Source organism: Phyllostomus discolor, chromosome 14 (assembly GCF_004126475.2).
Source record: "Phyllostomus discolor isolate MPI-MPIP mPhyDis1 chromosome 14, mPhyDis1.pri.v3, whole genome shotgun sequence".
NCBI lineage: Eukaryota > Metazoa > Chordata > Mammalia > Chiroptera > Phyllostomidae > Phyllostomus > Phyllostomus discolor.
Window position 1 is genome coordinate 38,102,288 of NC_040916.2, and position 22,840 is coordinate 38,125,127.

The window sequence follows — 22,840 nt, forward strand, 5'->3', positions numbered from 1 at the left end:
TTCCCGAAAACTGGTCAAGGCTTACAGGTCTCTCAAGGCCTCGCTTGAGAGGGGCCACAGTCTCTGATACCACACAAAGTGGTCCCCAACACTAGGGGAAATACAAGGTGAGATTCCTGTGAGCTGCTGGTCACCACAACTTTGTTAGCTGACCAGTACACAAATATCTAACATCCCCTGTTCATTTGCTGGCATTGGACTCGTGGCCAACAGCGCTGCAATTCATGCCCGAGGTTTATCTCAAGGAATTTTCTCTACAGGGCATGTCACAAGGCTCTTGCTTAGGAACAGCAAGCACTTCAGCCCTGTAGGCTGGAGGGCCATTTTTGGCTATGAAGTCACCAACAAAAAGGACAGAAACGCCAAAAATGTGACCACAGACTAGATCACAAAAAGGGCATGTGTTTATCCTGAGCTGGAACAAGACAGAACATCACCTTTGTTCCTCCTCAGCCGGGAACAGGCAGGCACAGAGGGTAGCCCATGTTTTTTCCTGCTCTGGACGGGTCCGTGAATGACTGCAGAATTCCTGCCGGTGTTCATTTTGGGGTTCCAGGTAAGTGGTAGTAAGTAGGTGGATTTGTAAATACAAAATTCGTAAACAATACCAGCCTCTCCTTTAATCTGTGTTGGACTAACTTCAGCATTTCAGTTTATGGGCTGTTTCTAGCTGCCTTCGGGATTACAGTCTAGTTGGGACACAAAGTTAAGAGAACGTTCAATGCTGAATTGTTGAACCCAGGTTCGCCATGGAGTACTGAGAAAATACGGGGCTTTTCATCTTCCAAGTAGATCTCTTGTAAAGCTACAAAATTTATTCCAGTACCATCACTGGCCCAGGTTTACTACAAGATGGCCTTCAGTGCTATTTGGACCCATCCTAAAATCAACCGTATTTCCTTAAATTCAGCTTCTTGTATGTGCAGAAGGATCTGGGGAAGGCTCCCAGAGTGAATGTGCCCTGAATGGTGTTGCTCAGTGGGTTGGGCGGCATCCCACAAACCGCAAACAGAAAGGTAGCCCCGTTTGATTCCCAGTCAGGGCACATGCCTGGATTGTGAGCCAGGTCCCCAGCTGGGGGCCTACGAGAAGCAGCTGATCAATGAATGTTTCTCTCCCTTCCTCCCTCCCTCCCTTCCCATCTCTCTAAAAATAAATCAAATCTTTAAAGAGAGAGAGAGAGAATGAAAGCTAAGCTGAATGGGAAAGATGGAAAGGAAGACCATTCTAGCCAACATGTTTGAAAAGGGTTACAACTGCACGTAGAGTGTGTATTTTTTCCCAGAGGAGGTCTAAAGAGGTTCCATTGTAAGCAAAGCCACACCACCCTTCTACCTGTTTTGACTAGACTATGGCTGTTCAGGTTCTGAGAACGTTCAGGAAACAAGCCTAACCAGACAGGGACGAGGGTATGTGTCCAATAACGGGGACATCGCTGACTTGCTGACCAAAATGCAACCAGACATTCGCTTTGGGTAAGGTAGGCGGTAGGTTCTTGAAATGGTAACAACGCATTTCAGAAGAGTACACTCTATTACTCCCAGGCCTTGCCGGGTGTTTGGGGGAGAAAAAGGTAAAAATCCTTGGCTACTTTCCCAGTTTTCCCCTCTACTGTGGATAATCAATTTTTAAGGCAACGTTCTCCCCCGCTCTGCTTGCCCCATCCTGTAGCTTTGGGTCCCACTGACTGCATTTCCTCTTGCTACAGTCTGTTGTTCCTGGCTGTAGTTGGCCCTTGGCCTGGAAACGGTACAAGGGTAGCCCAGCTGGAGCACCACCTGGGGTCTGCACCTTCCTCACTAGGTTAGACTGTGTGACCTCCTGCAGGGAATTCCTTTGGAGAGCAACACTACTTTTGATATATTTGGAACCCTGGTATATTTGTTTAAAAAAAATTTTTTTTTGTATAACTTTTATTATCTTTGCCCCTTCTAGTGTGTTTTTGTTATGCCAGAAGACGCAGAGTTGCCAAGACTTGTTGTTTTACGTTTGTTGTGGCAGCCCCACCCCCTTTGTTTGTCTTACTAGTCTTTTTTGAAGCATGCTGGTCTTCTCTTCCTGGCACTGATGCCGCAGCCTCTTCCTCTCAAAAAGCTAATATTTTGATGATTGGGGCAACCCTTGTATGATAGTAGCAAAGGGCAGTGAAGGCTGGAGTGCAATTAAGGGTTCAAAAATATGGCTCAAGGGTAGGATCGCCAGCCTTTTCTAAATAACGAAGCCTGTGTAGCAGAGAAAAGTAATGATTTGTGCTGGCGGAGCCCCTTGTCCTTCCCTCCCACACATACACACCTTTATCTCGGAGACACTTAGTTCTTTCCCTCAAACTTCTCTGGCCTTTTGCCTTCCTCCCTCGGTCTGAAAGCCCGAGGAGGGAAAATGGGGGAGGGAGGCGTGCTGCTAGCTTCCGCACTGGTTTATGCCCCTGGCAGTCTGGGGGAGGTGCTGCCCGAGCTGTCCTAGACCTGCAGCCGCCGACCCGGTCCCAGTCCCTGCCCTTTGCTCTCCGGCTACGTCCTGAATCCCCGGGCTCCGGCGGGTGGGCGTGGGAGCAGCCCTTGCTCAGGCTCCGCTGACCTCCGGGACTGATCCGGGGGCCCCAGAAGGTACCCGCCTCCCCAGTCTGGCTGAGAGCCAGGGGAGGGAGACCGGGGCCAGGGGAGGGCCCTGAGGGAGGGGTCAGACTCCTTAGGAAAGAGTTAAATAGGCTGAGAGGGAGGGGATAGGACGGAGACCGTAGGGAAGGCTCAGGTAGGAAAAGGACAGAGAAGGGAAGCCTGGTGGAGACAGGCGACCCTGCAGGGTCAGAAGTCAGAGTTAGGGTATTTACCCCCTGCTGTACCTTCATCCTAGGGCCGCTAACTTCCTGCCGCGGCTCCGAGTTTCAGTTTCATTTCCACGGACCCTCTTGCTTGGGCCGCACCGCCGCCGCGATGCCCAGTAAGTTCAGCGTCCGGCAGCTCCGGGAGACGGGCCAATGCTTCGAGAATTTCCTGCTCGGTCAGGGACTGGACATGGAGACAAATCGCGAGCAGCTGCGGATCATTTATAATCAAAACTTCAAGACCAGGTATGAGCCGGCCCCCTCCCCAGCCAGAATCGCGGGCCCGGCTCGCCGCCACGACCCCCGGCGGCGAGGCCACCCTTCCCGCGCGAGCGCGCAGGGACGCGGCTCCCGCAGTGGCTCTGGTCGGTCCTGGGGCAGGGGCGGTGCAGACGTCCCCTCCCGCTGGGTGCCCACGCCCCTCCCGTGTCTGTCGGAGCCAGCCCGCCAAGCTCTGCCCTGGCCGGGACCCTGCACCGAAGTCCCCGCGGAAAGCCTCCCGCGCAGCCCGCTCCCCCGATGCCCCGGGCGGGGTCCTGCTCTAGGGGATCCGCGGGGGGAGGGGCGCGTTGCGGGGGGGGGGGGGGTCCCCGGCGTCGCGCAAGCGCGGGGAAGGTGGTTTCTGGTGGAGGTGGCGAGCTGAGGCGCGGGCTGCACCGGCATTCCCCCGCCCCCTCGTTGAGGGGCTGCTTCTTCCGGGGTCCACTATCCATGAGAGCCGAAGAGCACAGGGTAGGAGGGAGAACCTCAGGGGGCTCGGAAAGCAGAAAAGGCACCATCTACTTACGTGCCAACCCCCCATTAGCACCTGTGGCTTCTCCATGGAGACCGAGCACCAGGGCCAGGGCCAATCTCCCGTGGGCGGGTGGGCGGCGGCGGGGCGATGCGCGGGGGAGGGGGGCGGCTGCTTCTACCATGTGGCGGAAGGCTGTTTGGTTCCTTTTTCTGGTACCATCCAAGTGAAAATCAAAGACCTCTCTGTCCAGCCATAGAATTGTGCTTCAAAAACGCCACTAGCAACAGGCTGCAGAAAACCAAGAAACAACGGGGATAAATGCAAAGACATACAAATAAATACGGGGTTAGGCTTAATAACAGACCTGAGAAAGACTGGGCTTTAGCAGACTGAAAGCCAGTATGGCTGTAGAAAGAGCGAAAGAAGTGTGGGACTGTGTTAATAGAAGTGTGTTTTGGGTGGAGTGACTCCACATTGACCAGATTACATCTGGGATATTGTTTTCAATAATGAGTGGGACATTTTTAAGGGGGACATTTACAGGCTTGAGCAAAGATGAGACCTGTTTGTGCTCCCACACTGTGCTGGGCACTGTGGGGAATAGATGAGGATGACCCAGTCCCAGGGGAGCAATAGCTATGATACGCATACAGTATACAAGGCAACGCGATGGAGGAGATGGCATTGACCTTGGCGTTGAAGGATAGAGTTTTTAGTATTTGGAGGAGGAGGAGGCAAGGCTTCTAAGTTGATTCATAGTCAATTGTGAGACCCAGTCCAAAGAAACTGAAAAATGTTTGCCTTGGAAAGAGGAAAAATGGACCTTGCAAATTGAAAAAAGAAAAAAGGCTGTCATGATGGAGAGGATTATATTTCTGTGTCATTCCATAAGGCGAATCGAGGTTCACGCAACACACCCCCCCTGGACTCCCTACTCCAGGTGGAGATTTCTAGTCTAATTGGACGCCTGTTTTAAACCCAGGCTGGAATGCTGTGACGTCAGCCCTCATCCTCCCGAGGGAGATTCTTTGCTTCTAACCCCTGGACTCGCAGAGCTCCTTCTTCACACCCTGGTTAGAGCCGGCTTACACTGTGCCTGCGTTGGAGCTGAGCTGGTCGGGATTGTCTTCCCCACCAGACTGTAAGGACCTCAAAGACACAGGCTTTTCATTATATTTGTAACTTCCCTCAGTCCCCACCCTAGAGCCTTGTACCTAGTAGATGCTCATTAAGTGCTTGTGGAACCTAATGGAATTATTCAGGGGAGTTGATCTACAAGACAATAGGCTGTAGGGGATGTGTGGCCAGCGCCAAGCCCCCCCACCTACTGTCAGGAATTCCAGGGAGATTCCTACACTGGATGGGATTGGCCCTCTCCACCCGGTTATCTTAGAGTGTTAACAAAATGCTCTCCTCCCAGCTCTTTTGTCTTTCCCTTCTGTCTATTCATGGGCAAAAGCTACTTAAGGAGGCTCTGCTCTGTGCCTCTGCCTGCCTTCTCGCCTCTCAAGAGTGGAGTGAGGTGTGGAGGATGTGTAGGTAGACATGTGATGCAGTCCTGCGTTGGTGTTTGGAGAGCTGGAGTTCAAACCCCGGTTCTGCCCTTCGCTAGATGCCTGAGATGTTGGACAACTCTCTGTTGAAGAACAAGAATTCCACTGAGTCCATTTTAAAGATCTAACTGGCTTTATTGAAGGATTCACGAATCAGGCAGCATCCCACTTAGCAAAACAGGCCCTCTAGCAAGTTGTACAAAATGGGTTTTTTAATGTAATTTAATTTTATTTATGGATTGTAGAGAGAGAGATGTCTATTTGTTGTTCCACCAGTTCGTGCCCTCATGTTGCTTCTTGTATGTGCCCTGACTGGGGATCGAACTGCAATCTTGGTGTATTGTATCAGGACTCATAAGCAAATGAGCTACCTGGCCAGGACCAAAATGGAAGGTTTTTATAAACAGGAACTGGATCAGGCAAGAAAGTTATTAGCAAAAGAAAAGAAAAGATGTTTCTGGCTGGGACAGCTTTGGGGGGGCGGTGGGAAGGCCTGGCTGCTGGGGTCTTATCAGGCCCATTACCCCGCCAGTGCTGATCAGGAAATTCCAGACTGGGCAGTTTGCAGTCACAATCCCGGGAAAGGCCAACACTGCTGTCCAGTCCCGGTTTATTGTCCTGGGGGCAGGCCACTCCACCTTGGGCCTGTTGTTTCTTTTTCTTAACATCTCTGTTTTCCAACTGATGTAAAATAAAGCCTTTTCCTCGGGGGCTGCGGGAAGCCAAAGTGAGCTGTGGTAGGTAAGGCCTTTATCAGGTGTAGCCTACTGCTCGGGCTGTGGGACTGGTGGCTATCATTGTAGTGCAGTGAGGGTTAGAAGTCCCTTGTACGGAGGAGGGACTGGCGTGCTGTAAAGTTTCATTTCTTGGCCAGGAGACTCATTCTTGCGTCAACAAATATTGGCCAGATGCCTCCTGAGAGCAAAGTGCCACACATGTGAGTCACAAGAGGCACCACGGAAAGAACCTCACTGTCTAAGGAAGGATGTGGCGGTTTAATACATTATTTAAGGACTGTTCTGACAAGTGCTTGTAAGAAAAAGCCCAGTATGCATGTCTTATGCTTGCAGGTGACCTAGTGTAGGAATTTGAAGTTTCTGAGAAACAGAGACGTTTGAACGGAATCTTGAAAGATAAGCAGGAATTCACAGATGTAAGGGGCAGGGACAGCATTCCAGACTTTGAGTAGCACCTTCAAGGTCTTGGGGTGAACTTGGGAGAAGCGGGTGACGTGAGGCCAGCAGGAGGAGGCAGGGGCTGGGTGGCGCAGGGCCTCGTGGACCCGTGGAGAGACGCTGTGGGGCTGGTTTGTTTCCTCTTTAATCTGGACGGAAATAGCAAAGCACAGAAAGTGCCGAAGGAGGAGACCGGCAGGATCAGGGTTTTGGAAAGATCACTGGGGCTTCTGGCGCGGAGAACAGGTCGGTGGCTGGACTTCTGTCCACCGAAGAAAATACCTTTTATTTCAGGGCCTGATACACACTGTTTTCACAGAGCAATATGTGGCTTTGAAACAATCTGTGGCCTTCCTCGCTGCTTTCTGACATTTTAAATTGTCTCAATTTCAATTTTATAAAGATCCTAGTCTTGACCCACTAATGAGAGTTGCAACCCAGAGTGTGAAAAACAGGGAATTCGCTGTCCTTTTAATTTAAGGTCACTTCCAAGTCTGATACTATGTTCTGAAATACTACCCCTCTAGCTATTACTCTTTCCTGAACCGGCTCTAAAAAGATTAGTTATCTAACAACAGGGGGCAGGGCGGGGCCTTGCAGACCTGGGATGCTCAGGGTGATAAGGGTGGGGGACGGGGGCTCCGAGCTCCAGGTAGTGAGGGACTGAGGTCTACCAGGAAAGAGGGGTTGTCCGGAGGCCCGTGCTGGGGGAGGACCTGTGCCTTACTTTCTTCTCTGAAATGGACCGGGCGCAGTTGTTGTGAGGACTAAAGGAGGTTCTGTGTGGCGGTACCTAGAGAAGGCTCCATAAATGTTTTCTATCGTTGACGTTATCGTTATTTGCGTCACCATCATTAACGTGGAGGATTTAAGCACACCGTGCTAAAGCTTTAGACTTAATCCCACAGACTGAGGGGTCATAAATTGGGGGACCAGATCTGATTTGTGTTCACAGTGGACCAGGAGACAGGGGTGTGAAGGAGGAACCAGGTCCTAGAGTGTGGAAAAACGATGGGATCAGGCCGTTCACGAAGAAATAGAAATGACTGGCTAAACAGGAGGCAAGATCCTCCTGCTATAGAGTGATCGGGTAAGGCAGGAGATAGGAAGGAGGAAACTCCAGAGGTGCCCCAGGGCTAAAATAAAGGACATCACACAGGACAGAGACCCTGTTCTAAAACCGGTTGTTCCCGCTCTCTGGAAAAGCGCTGAATCATGATGAATCACGGTGAATCATGACCATACCCGTGCAGAAGATGCTACGTGACCCCTGCTTCATTATACCAGCGTTATAATCAGTTAACGTTGTGGGACCCCCTTCTCCGGTGGCCAGTCAAGAAAATCATGGGAGCCCACATGTGCAGTAGCTGTAAAGTAATGTATTTACTTGTGCATGAGCAGTAAAAGCCCGCCAAAACTAGCCAGGGAAGATACGCCCTATAAGAATAGAATCCCTCCAGCCCCCAAGGTCAATCTCTGCCCGGAGTTGGCCCGCTCCCGTGTTCTGTGGAGTGTCCTGTCGCTTAATAAATCTGCTCTCTCTCTTTCTGCTATAAACTCTGTGCTTTTGGTTCAGTCCTTTGTCGGCGATCACCAAGAACCTGGTTACCTGGGCCCACCTGTGACACAGAGAAATGCAAATTTAAACAGGATACGATCGTTTCCTACCAGGTTGTCAGAAACTTAAGGGAGTGAAGATTTCCACTGGGGTCTGGGAAAAGGGTGTTCTCAAATTCTTGTTAGTGAGAATGTAGGTTTGTATAACTTATTTAAAGGACAGTCTGGCAGAACTTACCAAAGAGGTAAAGGTTCATGCCCTTTGACCTTGTGTGGAAGTAGGCCCTCAGCTTTCCCCAGCTGGTTCCTATCCGTTTCCTGAGCCTGGCTCTCCCAGCTTCCCAGCAATTTTTTTAAAATGTTATTTATTTAAATTTATTTTCAGAGAGAGGGAAAGAAAGGGGAAAAAACATTGATGTGCAGGAGAAACATCATTCGGTTGTTTCTTGCGCACCACCTGCTGGGGACCTGGCCTGCAGCCCAGGCATGTGCCCTGACAGGGAATTGATCTGGCGACCTTTCGGTTCACAGGCCGGCACTCAGTCCACTGAGCCACACCAGCCAGGGCCCAACGTGCCAGCAATTCTAATAAAACTCTTATCCCTTAAGCCAGCCATCATTTATCTTGTTGCTTACCAAATGATGACTCCAAATGTACACAGCCATCTAAAAGTAGTGTAACCGTTTAAAAAAGAATAAAAATAATTTAAAATTTAAAAACAGATAAAAGCAGTGTGGCCATGTCTTCACATAGTTAGTTCCCTTTCGTTACCTTTCTTGCTTTACGTAGCTTTTCCAAGTCGGGACAGTCTGTAGACCCTGGCACCTAACACTCCAGGCCGTTGCTCAGCGGTGCCGTGCGCCAGCCAGCTGGCTGATGTTGGTAATGCCGTCTGTCTCCTCTGTGGACAGCACTCTGGAGTGATCCGCAGTTTCTTTCACTCATCCTCGCAGCAGGTGCCTGTGGGATAAATATCAGTGTGAGGTGTTCCAGTTGCATGAAGTGAATTTTTATTGCACAGCGTAATATAGTAATTATACTTTCTTTTTTTTTTTTTTTAAAGATTTTATTTATTTATTTTTAGGGAGGGAAGGGAGGGGGGAGAGACAGACAGACAGACAGACATCAATGTGCGGTTGCTGGGGGCAGTGGCCTACAACCCAGGCCTGTGCCCTGGCTGGGAATCGAACCTGGGACACTTTGGTTCCCAGCCCGTGCTCAATCCACTGAGCTACGCCAGCCAGGGCTGTAATTATACTTTCCATTAAAAATCAGAACGTTATGATATACATTTAGTTTTATAAGAAAGTACAAGGCCTTTTTCCAACATGATTGGACCATTTATCCTCCAACCCACAATGCATGAGTGTCCTGGCGTCCCCAGATCCTTGTCAACATTTAGTGTTGTCAGCCTTCTAAGTTTTAGCCATTTGAGTGTATGGCACATTCTTTTCCATGGGTGCATAGTATTCCATGGAGTGGGTGTTCACAATTGATTCGGCTGTCTCCCTGTTGATGGGCATGGGTTTGCTTCTGGCTCTTGGCCACTGTGGACAACTCTGCAGTAAGTGTCCCTGCACATATGTCCTTACACGTTTGTGCTTTCTTGTCATGAGATCCCTGAGTTAAAGGACACCTACATTTCAAGTGCGAGGAGGAGATAGTGCCAGGTGGTTTACGCAAAAGTTGTAGTACTTCCCCTTTTACTTCATTTTCCTATATAATAACAACAAAACACGTTGTGGCTGTTTTCCATTTTTGTTGGTCTAATGGTAATTTACAAGTGGTATCTTGTTTTTACTTGAATTTGCATCTCTACTTCTGAAGTATCTTTTAAACTTTTCCTGGGGTGGTCATCTGGATTTGTTCAAGTTAAATATTCAGTTTTTCTATTGAATTGTTCATCTTTTTTTCCCTAGACATCTGGGTGATTATATGTATAATACAGGAATTGGGTTTTGTTTTGTTTTGTTTTTTAACCAGTATGCACTAAGGTTTTGACTTAAAAAATATTTTTTGTTTATGGCTGTCACCTTAGACCAGGGAAGGAAGGATAGGTGCGTCGGGGTATTAGTGTCAGACACGGGAAATGACTTGAGAAATAGGATGGTGGCAGTCCCCCCAGTGGAAGTTGTAATATTTTTGCAAGGTTGAGTTCCTCCTGCCCCCACGCCCACACAGAAGTTTCCAGAAGTAGGCCCTGGCTGGCGTAGCTCAGTGGATTGAGCGCGGGCTGTGAACCAAAGTGTCACAGGTTTGATTCCCAGTCAGGGTACATGCCTAGGTTGCAGGCCATGACCCCCAGCAACCGCACACTGATGTTTCTCTCTATCTCCCTCCCTTCCCTTTCTAAAAATAAATAAATAAAATCTTAAAAAAAAAAAAAAAAAGGAGAAGAAGAAGAAGTTTCCAGAAGTAGGTGAATTTACATTCAAATTTTGATCTGGGCTTTTCTCAAAAGCCAGATCTGGCCGTCCTGGGCCCACACTGTCTGCTGGCGACAACTGTCTACAGATGAGGGGCAAAGGGTGTTATCCTTCTTACAGCGATGACTCGGCCGTACGGGGGGGGGGGGGGGGGGGGGGGGTGCCTGAAAGCCTGAGGGTAGCAGAGGTACTTGAGGAGCCTGGCTTCCGTCTGCATTTGAATCTGTGCTCAACCCGTAAGATGTAATGACTTACTGGCCAAGGGGCCCTGCTGAAAGTTTCTGATACTCTCCTGATTTGTTCCTTTATGACTCAGCAGCCGGTGGGGCGAGGCTGACACCTTATTCAAAGACTTCCTCCTGATACTCCTCTCTCTCTGGGGGAGGGGAGCTCTCTCTTTTTCCCTTCCTCCCTGGGTGGCCTCCTCTGTCCTCAGAGTACTCCCACCACCTGGGGAGATCCTAAACACTTCTGTGGCTGGCGCCGCTGCCCTAGGATTCCCTGACGTCAGGCTCTGCTTTGACTGGGGCCTGCGTTCTCAGCTCGAGCCACCTGCCTCTGGACCACAGGAATCTCCAACTGAGCACATCCAAGTAGTCACATGGCGTGGTCAGTCCCTCCAGCGCCCTCCTCCTCCTGTCCTTACCTCCTATCTCAGGACTGGCCCCCCGAAGCCAGGCCATTGATGTGGGTATTGTCCTCGACGCCTCCTTCTTCCCCTCTCCCTTCCCCCTCCAGACAGTCACCAGATCCTGCTGATTTTACATTCTATTTATGATGCCATCCGGCCCCTTTTCTCTCCTCACCACTGTTCGGGCCCTTGCCATCTTCCAGATGGACAGTTGCTGTGGCCTTCTCCTAACTGGCCTCCTGCCTACAGCCTTGCCTGCAGCACATCCACCCTCCAATCCTGGTGCCAGAATGATCTGAAATGCAAATGTGGCCTTGCCTCTCCCCTGCTTGTAGCCCACTAACCGGGTGGCTCTGTAGCCGCAGGGTAGCCTCTGACTCAGGCGGAAAGTAAGTTGTCGCTGCTCTTCCTCCTCCTGCTGTTAATACCGCTGTCACCACTAATACGAACACTAATCATCGCTAACATTTCCTGAGCATTTTTTTCTTTGTCTTTTCAAACGATTCCTTACCTCTTTTAAAACAAATCAGAGCCAATACAGAGTTTTCCACACAGTGTCGTTCTCATTTGTTTGGGATGAAGGGAAGGGGCAGAGTCCTAGGCAGGAGCCACCAGGAAAATGCCTCTGACTGTGAATTCTCCTCCTATACGCTAGTGAGTGCCCGAGCTGATGTGGTCTGAACAGTTAAACAATGATTTACCACGGTTCTTGGGGACTAGGGTTTGCTTTCATTCCCTAGAAAGCAGTGAAGGAGGGTTGTCAGCTGTCCAGATCTTGAGTATGCCCGTGTCCTATGTCACATGTGGAGATGCCCTCTGGCTCCTGGGTGCCAGTAAAGAAGCAGGAGTGCTGGCCTTCAAGGTCAAGTCCAGGCTTGATGGCCTGGCGGACAGAACTCTGTGTGACCTGGCCCCTGCCCGCCTCTGCTGCCTCCTGCCACTCCTTTCCTCGCACTTGTCACTCTAGTCCAACTAGACTGTGTGTGTTACTAATCCTAGCGTGCCTCACTGAGGTCTCTTTATGTGCCTAGCACTGCGTGATGTGGGTCGCTGCCCAGCTTGTCTGGGGTAACCCTCAAACCCTGCCAGGTAAGTCTGTCCTTGTGCCCACTTTTATAGAGGGGGAAAGCGAGGCTCTGAGAGGCGAGGTGACTTGGAGTGACCCAGCTAGCAGCGAACAGGTGGTCCCACGGCCCCTCAGTGCTTGTCCTCGCCTACCCCTCCGCCAAGTCGGCACTTTGCACTCTCTCTTGCACCTGCTGCTGGCTTCCAGGGAAACCTCGTGGTGGCCCGCCCCTGCCCTCAGGCTGGGCTCCGCGTGCCCCGGACTGCCGCCCCCCCCACCCCCAGTGCAGTGGGGCTGGGATTGCCGCACTCAGTCCATGCTCTTCGAGGCAGGCCTGGGGCTCTTGCCGCTCTGAACCCCCGGCACCCAGTGCCTGGCACATAACGGGTCTCTGCAAGTGTGCATTGACTAAACCCAATTTCAGGCACGGGGTGTTGAGCTCCTGTCCTCTGACCAGTTTCCCCTGTCTTCACCTTCTCTAGGTGCAAAAAGCCAAACTACCTTTGATCTCTGGACAAGGATCCTTTCTCTTTCTGCCTGGGTTCCGCCTCCGTGCTTTGGCTTTGGGGTAGAACGTGCTGTCTGCTGGCCCCCTTGCCCGCGCCCCCACACACCAGTTCCCTCGCTCCGACCTCCCTCGCTGCCCCATCGTCCCGGACCCCACATCCAGCCTCTCGTTTCCTTCCCCTTAGTCCTGGTTCTTCCCGCTGGGGTACCTGTGTCTTTTTTCTGCCCCCCCCCCAGTTTTCTCCCCCCCAAAAAAACTTCATTTCTTTCTCTCTCTTAGTCTCTAGTCGACAGCCATGATTAGGCTTTTCTCCTCAGAAATGCATGCCCACAACCTGCTGTGTAAAACTATCGAATTTTGCCTTGGGAAGTCCCACTGCCTTTCCTTAAAACATTAAAAATTCCTTCGATCCCTGGCCTGGGGGCCGCTGCTCAGCAGGGCCGGTGCGTCCCTCACAGAGCCACCCGCAGACGCCCTCCCCAGTGCGCTGCCCGCGTCCCCCGCCCCGCTGCCCTCCCTCACTCCCCGGTCTTCTCTGCTTCTGGCAGCTTTGGGAAATCCGTCCCTGGCTTCTCCTCCATGCTGTATGGAATGAAGACCGCCAACCTGGCCTACGTCACCAAGACACGGGTCAGGTTCTTCAAACTTGACCGCTGGGCCGATGTGTCTGATCTCAGCACGGACCGCAAGTCGCTGCTCGCCAAGATCTTCCATGACAGGTGTGGGGGGGTGTGGGGGGAGCTGTCTGTCTGAGAAAGTGTTGGGGTGAGCGCCCCCCTAAGGAGTGGGGGAAGGGTAGAGAAGGAGCTAGCCAGGCCAGGGCCGGGCGTGCTTCCCTTCACCACTGCCCATTGGCCGGCCTCCCCAGCCTAAAACTTGCCCCGAGGGCAACATCCAACCGGACCCTCCTGCTCCAGCGCCCCTTGCCACCCGCTCTCCCCAGGGCCGAGTACCTTCACGGGAAGTACGGGGTAGACGTGGAAGTCCAGGGACCCCATGAAGACCGGGATGGGCAACTCCTCATCCACCTGGATTTGGAGCGCAAGGAGGTGCTGACCTTGCGGCTTCGGAACGGAGGAACCCAGTCCGTCACGCTCACCCACGTCTTTCCACTCTTCCGGAGCCCCCAGTTCACCTTCTTCTACGGAAACCAGGAGCTGCCCTGCTCCCTGGGCCCCGGTGAGCGGGTTTCTGGTGGAAGGAGCCTGGGGTGGACAGGGGCTTGCCCCGGGGGGGGGGGGGGGGGGGGGTGGTGCTGTCCTATGGGCTCCTGCCTGGGGATGGGGCTCTCTGGGGGGTGCGCCCAGGACAAGGGTCGTGCCGGGGGACCCCTCTCCCGCCACATTCCCGCTCACTCAGGCCCCCTCCCCCAGGTGACTACTACGAGCTCCGCGTCCACTGTCAGACCAACTTCGTGGGCTATTTCCCCGCCACGGTGCTCTGGGAGCTGCTGGGACCCGAGGACCCAAGGTCCAAAATCGCTGGCACTTTCTACATCGCTCGCTTCTTGGCTGCCGTGGCCCACAGTCCCCTGGCTGCACAGCTGAAGCCCACCACGCCCTACAGGCAGACCCGGGTCACTGTAAACCCTATCACGACCACCCGGGTCGAGGAAGGACAGAGGCCTGACCGGTAAGCTCTCCCCACAACCCTGGCCAGGCGGGGTGCCCCGACACAACAGTGGGGGTCCGGCTGGGAAGGGCACGAAGCCGGAGGAGGCCAAGCTGCTCTTTCCCAACTGTGAGGTCTTCGCTCCTCCAGGCCTCGGGGGCCTTTTCTGTCCCAGGAGAAGGTTACAGATAGGAGGACGGCGTGGGAAAAATTCAAGGCGTTTCTTCCCTGTGGTGGATTACCAGGCTGCCCCATGTAGACACCTCTCTCCTTCTCTAACAGCTTTATCTCCTTACCCTACAGTTCGCCCAGTTCAGTGGTTTGCAGTATGTTCACAGATGCGTGGGTCTATCACCACTGTCTGGTTTAGGATGGTGTTTCATTGTCCCGAACAGGAACCCGTCCCCGTCACCTCTCACCCCTTTCACACCACACCCCACCCCGTTCCCTCCCAGCCCTGGGCCACCGCTGCTCTGCTTCCTGTCTCCATACAGTTCCCTTTTCTGAGCATTTCAGGTGAATGGAATCATGGAATTTGTGTAGACATATGCTTTTTTTACTTTATCTTTTTAGTTTATTTATTTATTTTTAGAGAGAGGGGAAGGGAGGGAGAGAGAGAGGGAGAGAAACATCAGTGTGTAGTTGCCTCTTGTGTGCCCCCAACTGGTGACTTTGCCTGCATCCCAGGCAAAGAATGGAGTATGTGCCCCAACTGGGAATCGAACTGGTGACCATTTGGTTTGCAGGCAGGTGCTCGATCCACTGAGCCACACCAGCCAGGGCTGGTACCTATTTTCTGATTTTTCTTTAATGAATATGTATTGTTACATAGATATGTATGTATTATATATATATTTTTTTAAATTTTCATTATATATATATTTTAAATGCTTCCAAGTATCATGTCTTTCCAAGAACTGAGAATGAATGGTCCACCCTTGGGGTGAGCAGCCTTAGAAGGTCGTGAGTTCTGCCTTGCCTCTTTGGGGGAAGGCCGCTGACCCCTGAAGCGATGGCATCCGTAGGATTCCTGCATCTCCCAGGGCGGGGCCCTCCCTGCATCTCTGAAGTGGGGGTCTTGGGGTTACTGACCGCTTCTCTCCCCCCACTCCTGCAGCACAAGGGGCTATGACCTGGAGCAAACTTTGCCCCTGGGGAAGTACAACCCCCCCTCCCAGCTTCGGCAGCTGCTCCCCCAAATTCAGGGAACAAACATCTTCACCGCTCCAAAGAAGATCGCTGAGATCAAGTAAGTGCCAGCCCTCCGCACCCCTCGTGGTCTCCGCGTCGGTACCCCTCCGGCTTCCCACGCCCCGCACCCCTGCCCTCGGCCTCCCAGGCTCCGCCCATTCACGATCTCCGTGCGCACTGCCGCGGGGGCGCTGTTCCAGGCGGGGTAGGCACGTGAGCGCCTTGCCCACGCTACTGGAGGAAAATGAGTATTTCTCCTGAAATTTCTCAAAATAACGTTTATCTTAAAATTTCCTATAAGGAACATTTATTGTATAATTTAACGGAGTGATGATTGCCATGAAGAACTGAACTAAAGCCCAGCCGACACTCAGGCTGGGTAAGGGGGTGGGCTGCCCTATTTTGAAGAGGGCCCTGGTCAGTCTGGGGCCCTTGGAAAGGGTGACATTTGAGCAGGGAGTGACACGTGAATGAGGTGAGGGTGGGGGTCACGGGAGGATCTTGGGGCTAGGGTCCCGTGTCCACTCAGGGATGAGGTGGGGGCAGGGGCACTGCTGGGAGTGAGAGGGAGCCAGGGCTCCCTTCTCTGAGGCCCTTCTAGTCCTGTCTGATGGCGGCTGCTGTCGGAGTCCCAGAGCTGTGGTGAGGAGAGGGTGGATGCCCCTGGGCGTGGGGGCTGCCTGACCCGTCCTCCTCCTGTCCTTCCCCCACCCCCATAACACCGTCACTGCCAGGGCCCAGCTGGAGACAGCCCTGAAGTGCACAAACTACGAGACCAAATTCCGGCTGCTGCTGCACCTGGAGGAGCTGCAGATGGAGTATGACATCCGGCACTACGACCTGGATTCGGTGCCCATGACTTTGGACCTCATCAACCAGAACCCCAGGCTGCTCACGCTGGAGGTCAGGGCTGGAACTGGGGGCTGGGGTGTGGGCTCAGCCCGCAGGCTGTGGGCAGAACACTGCTCCGCTCCTGCGGGCAGGGCAAGGCGGGAGGAAGGGCGAACCCGTTTGTGCCCCAGAGGGCTCAGCAAGGGGCAGGGCGATGGGAGGGCCTGGGTTGCAGTCCAAGCCTCGCTGCCACCAGCCGTGTGGCCTTGGGCAAGTCCCTTGCCTTCATTCCCTTATCTGAAAAGCACAGAGCTGGCCTAGAGCTCAGAGCTCTTTGCAACTCTCAGATGTCGGACGTGCTCACAGAAGCCCAGAATTACGTGGGAATGGATTCCTGCACCCAAGTACTGAGCAAGGGACCTGGTGAGAAGCAGGAACTGAGTTTTAAATGAGATTCTAAAGGCACAGTAGGAACTGAGCTGGCCAGGAGGGCAACTGGACAGGCTGGACGGCTGCTCCCAAGTCCTGGGATCATGCGTTGGAGGGTTTCCAGGACCCCTGTGCTTAGCAGCTCTGGGCAGCTTGGACAGACTTGTTTCTTCCCTTGTCTCCTGACTCCTCCGCTTTTTGGCTGGAGAGGAAAGAGGCAAAGATCTCTGAGTCTTGGGTGGAAGGGACCGTCCAGCGGGCCTCCCTGAGATAGACTCTTGCTTGTGTTCAAACCCCATAGGTTCCTGGGGTGGCCGAGAGCCGCCCCTCGGTGCTCCGGGGAGACCACCTGTTTGCCCTTTTGTCCTCTGAGGCTCACCAGAATAACTCGGTCACCTACAAGGGCTTTGTGCACAGGGTGGAACTGGACCGTGTCAAGCTGAGCTTTTCCACGAGGTGGGTGTGGGGAAACCCCGAGCTGCCAGAAGGGTCTACAGACATCTCCCTCAGGCCAGGGGAGAAGGGGTGCTTCTCCCTGAGATGAGTGGGACCCCAGGGACTGGACAGGAGGCCTTTCTCCAGGGGGACCCTGAGGTGCCTCAGCAGCTTCCTCTCCTCGAGGGACTGTGTATGAAGAAGGTCTTGGACCGTGGGAGTGGAGTCGAAGTAGGTAGAGAATCCTGGCCTTTTATTCCCTACTCTCCTAACTGGAACTCTTCCCTGTCTCTCTCCCTTCCCAAAGCCTCCTGAACCGCTTTGTGGATGGGCTGACCTTCAAGGTGAAGTTCACCTTCAACCGCCAGCCCCTGCAGGTGCAGCATCGGGCCCTGGAGCTGACAAGACGCCACTCGCTGTGGCCCATGCTCTTTCCTAGGGCCTCGCACGGGGTCCCTCTGCTGTCCTCAGATGTGAAGTTCAAGTGAGACTGTGGGCGGGGCCTCTGGGCTCCTTGGAGGGTGTGCCTGGAGCCGGGGAGGCCTCCGGGACACTGGATGATTTCATGTTCCTGGCCCTTCTGCAGGCTGTATGATCGCAATCTGGAGTCGAACCCAGAGCAGCTCCAGGCTGTGAAATCCATTGTTATGGGCACCAGCCGTCCAGCCCCCTACATCATCTTCGGGCCTCCAGGCACTGGCAAGACGGTCACCGTGGTGGAAGCCATCAAGCAGGTGGGTCCTGAGTGAAGACCCGGGCCCCCCACCTCAGGCTGCCCAGGACCGAGCAGTGGTCCCCAGGTTCTGGTTCCTTCCAGCTTCCCGCATGCCTTTGAGCTGGCGTCACGGGTCGCTCCAGCAGCTGAGCGTTGTGGTGGAGGTGGCATGCTGCATAGCTCTCGCGGTCACTGTTCACGTTTCAGCCCAGCAGTAAAGGCCCGTTTGGACGAGCAGGGGTCCTGGGGGCAGAACTCACCTTTTGTGTCACCGCTTCCCTCAGCTTTGGGAGGCAGATGTCACACGGCACTGGCCTGAGTCATGATCACACCTGAGTCTCCCCCTGCCACCTGGAAGCTGCCTCCCACGCTGCTTATCCCTTCCCCCCTCAGGTGGCGAAGCTTTTGCCCAAGGCCCACATCCTGGCCTGCGCTCCCTCCAACTCAGGGGCTGACCTCCTCTGTCAGCGACTCCGGCCCCACCTGCCCAGCTCCATCTACCGCCTACTGGCCCCAAGCAGGGACATCCGCGTGGTGCCCGAAGACATCAAGGTACCTGGGGAAGCGCAGGAGGCCAAGAGGCGCAGGGTGCTGGGAGGCGCTCAGGGGGGACACTGAGCAGGGACACTGGCAGACCTGGATTCTGAGGCCCACTATGTGGCCTTGCCTGGGTCAGGCCGCCTGTCTAGCCCTCAGTTTCCCCCGGGGCGTGAAGTGAGAGGTGGAACAAAACTGCCTGGGGACCCAGAGCCAGAGTCACCGGTGAGAGTGGGGGGCCGCCAAGCTGACTCCCCTCTCCCTTCACACCCGCAGCCCTGCTGCAACTGGGACCCGAGCAAGGGGGAGTACGTGTTTCCTTCTAAGAAGAAGCTGCAGGAGTATCGGGTCATAATCACCACCCTCATCACTGCCAGCAGGTAGTGTGAGTGTGCGCACCCGTGTGTGTGCAAATCGTGTGTGTGTGTAAGTAAAGAGGTGGCAGGCTGGGGAGTGGGGTGCAGGGCCAGTTGGGGTGAGGGTTCAGGTTTGGTGGCCCGGTGCCCGGGGCTGACCTCGGCCTGGCCTGGCCCTTCCCAGATTGGTCTCAGCCCAGTTCCCCATCAGCCACTTCACGCACGTCTTCATCGACGAGGCCGGCCAGTGCATGGAGCCCGAGAGCCTGGTGGCCCTAGCAGGTGAGGGGCTCGGGGTGGGCTGTACAGGGGCTGCCCACGTGGGTTTGGGGAGGCCCCGCTGCTCACCGCTTTCCGCACACTACCTTGCTTCCCAGGGCTGATGGAAGTCAAGGAGTCATCCAATGACCCGGGAGGACAGCTGGTGCTGGCAGGAGACCCCCGGCAGCTGGGGCCCGTGCTGCGCTCCCCCCTGGCCCAGAGGCACGGGCTGCGGCACTCGCTGCTGGAGCGGCTGCTCACCCACAACCCCTTGTATAAGAAGGGCGCCACTGGCTACAATCCCCAGTTCATAACCAAGCTGCTGTGCAACTACAGGTATCCGCCCCCTCCCACGACCCCCTGCCTCCACACCCTGTGCAGGCCCACTGGGGGCTCCGTCCTGCACTCCTGTTGCTCCAAGCCTGTGCGTTGCAGAAGGGCTGTAAGCCGGGCCTGGGGTCTCCTGTCTGGCCCCATCACTGCCCCTCCTTGGCTGTGTGGCTTAGCAAGAGGCTCTCCCCCTCGTGCTTCCCTTGTGTGTGGAGGCAGGGCCACCGGGTCCCAGACACTGGGGTGTGTCTGGTGCGGGTCCCAGATGAAGTTTGGGGGCAATCGAAGAAGTGAGGAAAATAGGGACAATGTGGTTTTCCATTAACCTCATTATTATTTGTAGACCTGGCCTTCCTCTCAGCAAGTTCATGCATCTGAAATGCTCAGATGAACCCCAAGTCCCTAATTGCCTGGAGGGACCATGGAGCGTCCAGTCAGCGCCAGCTGCTGTGCTGGTACTGCTTATGTTCGTGGACCCCACACATTAGCTCAGCAAATCCTGGTGACAGCACATGATCCTTGTGTGTGTGTTGTTCTTTCTCAAAATTGAAACCTGAGGATGGGTTTCTGACTTCTTGCTTTCTTCTTTTAAATTTGGCTGGTCTGAAATCCACAGACCGGGTCCTCTCCAGAAGCACATGTGGCGGTTTTCTGTGGCTTCCAGTCCTAGCAGCAGACATGCAGATGAGCGGGCCTACTGTGCAGGGGGCAGGGGTGCTGTGTGTGGGCCCAGCGCATGTGGGGCAGGGTCCCTGAGGGCGGGGCAGCAGTGGTACAGCCCCGGGTCTTGCTCTCCCTTCCTCCCCCTGCCTCCCAGGTCTCACCCCACCATCCTGGACATTCCGAACCGGCTCTACTACGAAGGGGAGCTGCTGGCCTGCGCCAACATTATGGACCGGGAACGCTTCTGCCACTGGGAGGGTCTGCCTCAACCGGTGAGGGGCTCCCATCTGTGCACCCCGCCTTCCCTCTTATTGAAAGTACAAGGAAGGAGGAGGCTCCGAGTGGAAGCCACGGCCTGTCTCTTCATCACCTTGGCCTGGGGGCCCACGTGGCCTGGAGGAGCTGGAGGGGGAGGGGAGGGGTGGCAGGGGTTGTGGCTGAGGGTTTCCCCCCACCGACTGTGTCCAGGGCTTTCCCATCATCTTTCACGGCGTAATGGGCAAGGACGAGCGTGAGGGCAACAGCCCGTCCTTCTTCAACCCTGAAGAGGCTGCCAAAGTGACCGACTACCTGAAGCAGCTCCTGGTCTCCTCGTCGAAGAAAGGCAAAGGCTACCTAAGCCCCCGGCACGTGGGCGTCATCTCCCCGTACCGGAAGCAGGTTGGGCCCTCTGCTGGCATCCTTCCCCACCCCCGCCCCCGCCCCCAGACAACACCTCATGCACAGCCAGAGCACCAGGTCCAGGCTCCAGGCACTCGGGCCTGTGCTGGTCCCTCCCTGGGAGGCCTCCTGCCTGCCTGACTCCCTCTTGCACAGCGGTAATGGGATGAGAGAAGGGTACCTGTCCCCCTCTTCCAGGTGGAAAAAATCCGAGAATGCATCACCAGACTGGACAAGAAGCTTCGGGGACTGGACGACATCAAGGACTTGAAGGTGACACGGACCACTGTTTCACATCCACTCTCTGCCTGCCGTGCCCCCCACTTCCCCACGTCCGGTCCAGGGGCCTCCTCGGGCTTCTGTCCTGACGCTCCAGGCCATGCCCCCCTCCCTCCCCCGGCTGCGATCCTCCCAAGCCTCTCCCTCTGAAGATCCCGACCTGTGGTTCGGGATGGGACCGTCATGCCTGCGTGTTGAGCAAGCAGCCCCACGCCCTTCTTAACGGTGAGGCTGGTTGGAGGCCTCGGCCCTGAGGATAAAGTCCGAACTCCCCGGCCGGCCTGCCAGGCACGTCACGTGAGAGTGTCCTGCTGCCCTCTCCTGCCCTCTGGGACGGGAGCTTCACTCTCAGTGGTGTTTCTCAGCATTGGCTGCAGATAACAATCGCCTGGGCAGCGTCTGGTACTACGTGTGCCAGGGCCCCACCCAGCCAATTAACACAGCGATCCGGGGGCAGAGCCAGGGCTTCCAGATTACTCCCAGCTCCTCAGGTGACCTCATGTGCAGCCAGGGCTGAGAACTTGAAGAATGAGGGGCCTCTCCCCTGGAAATTCTGATTCAGGAGGTCTGGGTTGTACAATATATTTTTAACAAGTATTTAGTGAGTGTCTTCAGGGGAGTCTGAAAAACACTGCTGAGTGTTTTCTTTCCTCGGAACACTCTCCAGCCCCCGTCCCTTTGACTGGAGCAGCTTCCAGACCAATCTCCTGTCCCCTCTGCTGCCCATGCGGACCCTGGCTCGGCTCACTCCCGAGACAACTGCCGGGTGACCTCTCCACTCCCACCGGGAGCTCAAGCTCCCTGAGGCAGGGCTTGCTCCTGCAGGCTGCCCCGCCCCCGGGCTCAGGCACTGCCCTCCCTACCCCAGGTGGGCTCCGTGGAGGAGTTCCAAGGCCAAGAGCGCAATGTCATCATCATCTCCACCGTGCGGAGCAGCCAGAGCTTCGTGCAGCTGGATCTGGACTTCAGCCTGGGCTTCCTCAAGAACCCCAAGGTTTGTGGGCTGGCGGGGGTGTGGGGGGGTGGCGGGAATTCTTCCTTCCTTGGGGCTCTTCTCTCCCGTGACGGCTCTACTTCCTCCTTCCAGAGGTTCAACGTGGCCGTGACCCGGGCCAAGGCTTTGCTCATCGTGGTGGGCAACCCGCTCCTCTTGGGCCATGACCCCGACTGGAAGGCGTGAGCATTCCCGCCCCATCATCCCCCTTGGCGGCTGCAGCCCCCGGCTTAGGGCGGCTGTATCTTCGTAGGCACCTCCTCCCGGTTCAGTCCATCCTCAGACCTGCCCATCTTCACAGCACCCCCATTTAAGTCACCTGGCACCACCTGGCACTCAGAGGCTAAGCAGCTTGTGCAAAGGCGCTGGCCAATGTGGGGGGACCAAGACTTAACCCCCAGCCTCTGCTGGTGCACCTTGGCCAGGTGCACTGTGAGTGTCCCTGTCCCCCACAGATTCCTGGACTTCTGTAAAGAAAGAGGGGGCTATACCGGGTGCCCCTTCCCTGCCACACTGGAAATGGAGCAAGGACAGAACTTACTCAAAGATCTGAGCAAGCTCGGCTCCTCCTCTACCTCAGGTACGGCTGGGCTCCAGGCAGGCCAGGCCCGGGCCAGCACTGAGGTGCAGGTAAGGAAGACAGCTCCCCTCCTCTCACTCCTAGGGCCCCCACATCACAGCTACCTCTCCCAGGACCTGGAGGGCGAAGGCGACCTGCCCCTGCAGGTGGAGCCAGAGTGGAGAAACGAGCTCTGAAGAGACGCAGCTGCCTTCCAGCCTCCTCACACCAGCCAAGCCTTACCTGACCCCCATCCCCAGACCCGAACCCAGCCTAGCTGCCCCTCTAAGGGACAGGAGAGCTGGGGGAAGGAGTTTACAATCCGAGACATTCCACCCCTTCCCCTGCTGGAGAGAAGAATAGACCAAGAGCTACTGACAGGCAGGGGAGGCAGAAAAATACTGAAAAACAACTTTGTTCTATGCAAAAGCGTCCATGTCTTCTTGGCCTGGCCCCTGCTTCCGGAGCCCCCAGACTGACCCCACAAGGGGAGATGGGACACTCCCCAAGGC

At 54.8% G+C, this 22,840-nt stretch overlaps 1 protein-coding gene and 1 long non-coding RNA gene across 4 annotated transcripts; one reads left to right on the top strand and one right to left on the bottom strand.

Annotated features, from left to right (window-relative positions):
- Nucleotides 1-1,281: 1,281 nt before the first annotated feature.
- On the bottom strand, nt 1,282-2,977 carry LOC118498131. The gene is made up of 2 exons (XR_004900653.1): nt 2,843-2,977; nt 1,282-1,834 (listed from the first exon to the last, which is right to left on the bottom strand). It is a non-coding gene; the product is annotated as an uncharacterized LOC118498131 (long non-coding RNA).
- Nucleotides 2,445-22,651, top strand: MOV10 (Mov10 RISC complex RNA helicase). 3 transcript variants are annotated; one of them, XM_028503046.2, is made up of 21 exons: nt 2,445-2,606; nt 2,854-3,070; nt 13,026-13,196; nt 13,421-13,656; nt 13,851-14,109; nt 15,206-15,337; nt 16,014-16,182; nt 16,841-16,995; nt 17,282-17,458; nt 17,561-17,708; nt 18,083-18,241; nt 18,503-18,606; nt 18,767-18,864; nt 18,960-19,179; nt 19,991-20,108; nt 20,305-20,496; nt 20,695-20,769; nt 21,644-21,769; nt 21,863-21,951; nt 22,225-22,349; nt 22,434-22,651. In XM_028503046.2, exons 2-21 carry the CDS (start codon nt 2,934-2,936, stop codon nt 22,523-22,525), a joined length of 2,982 nt encoding a protein of 993 aa, XP_028358847.1. In that variant the 5' UTR covers nt 2,445-2,606; nt 2,854-2,933; the 3' UTR covers nt 22,526-22,651. The 3 variants fall into 3 exon arrangements, with proteins under 3 accessions (XP_028358847.1, XP_035871179.1, XP_035871180.1); XM_036015286.1 differs by lacking the exon at nt 2,445-2,606 and adding an exon at nt 12,838-12,850 and having other exon boundaries at nt 2,710-3,070; nt 13,021-13,196; XM_036015287.1 differs by lacking the exon at nt 2,445-2,606 and having other exon boundaries at nt 2,711-3,070.
- The last annotated feature ends 189 nt before the right edge of the window (nt 22,652-22,840 follow it).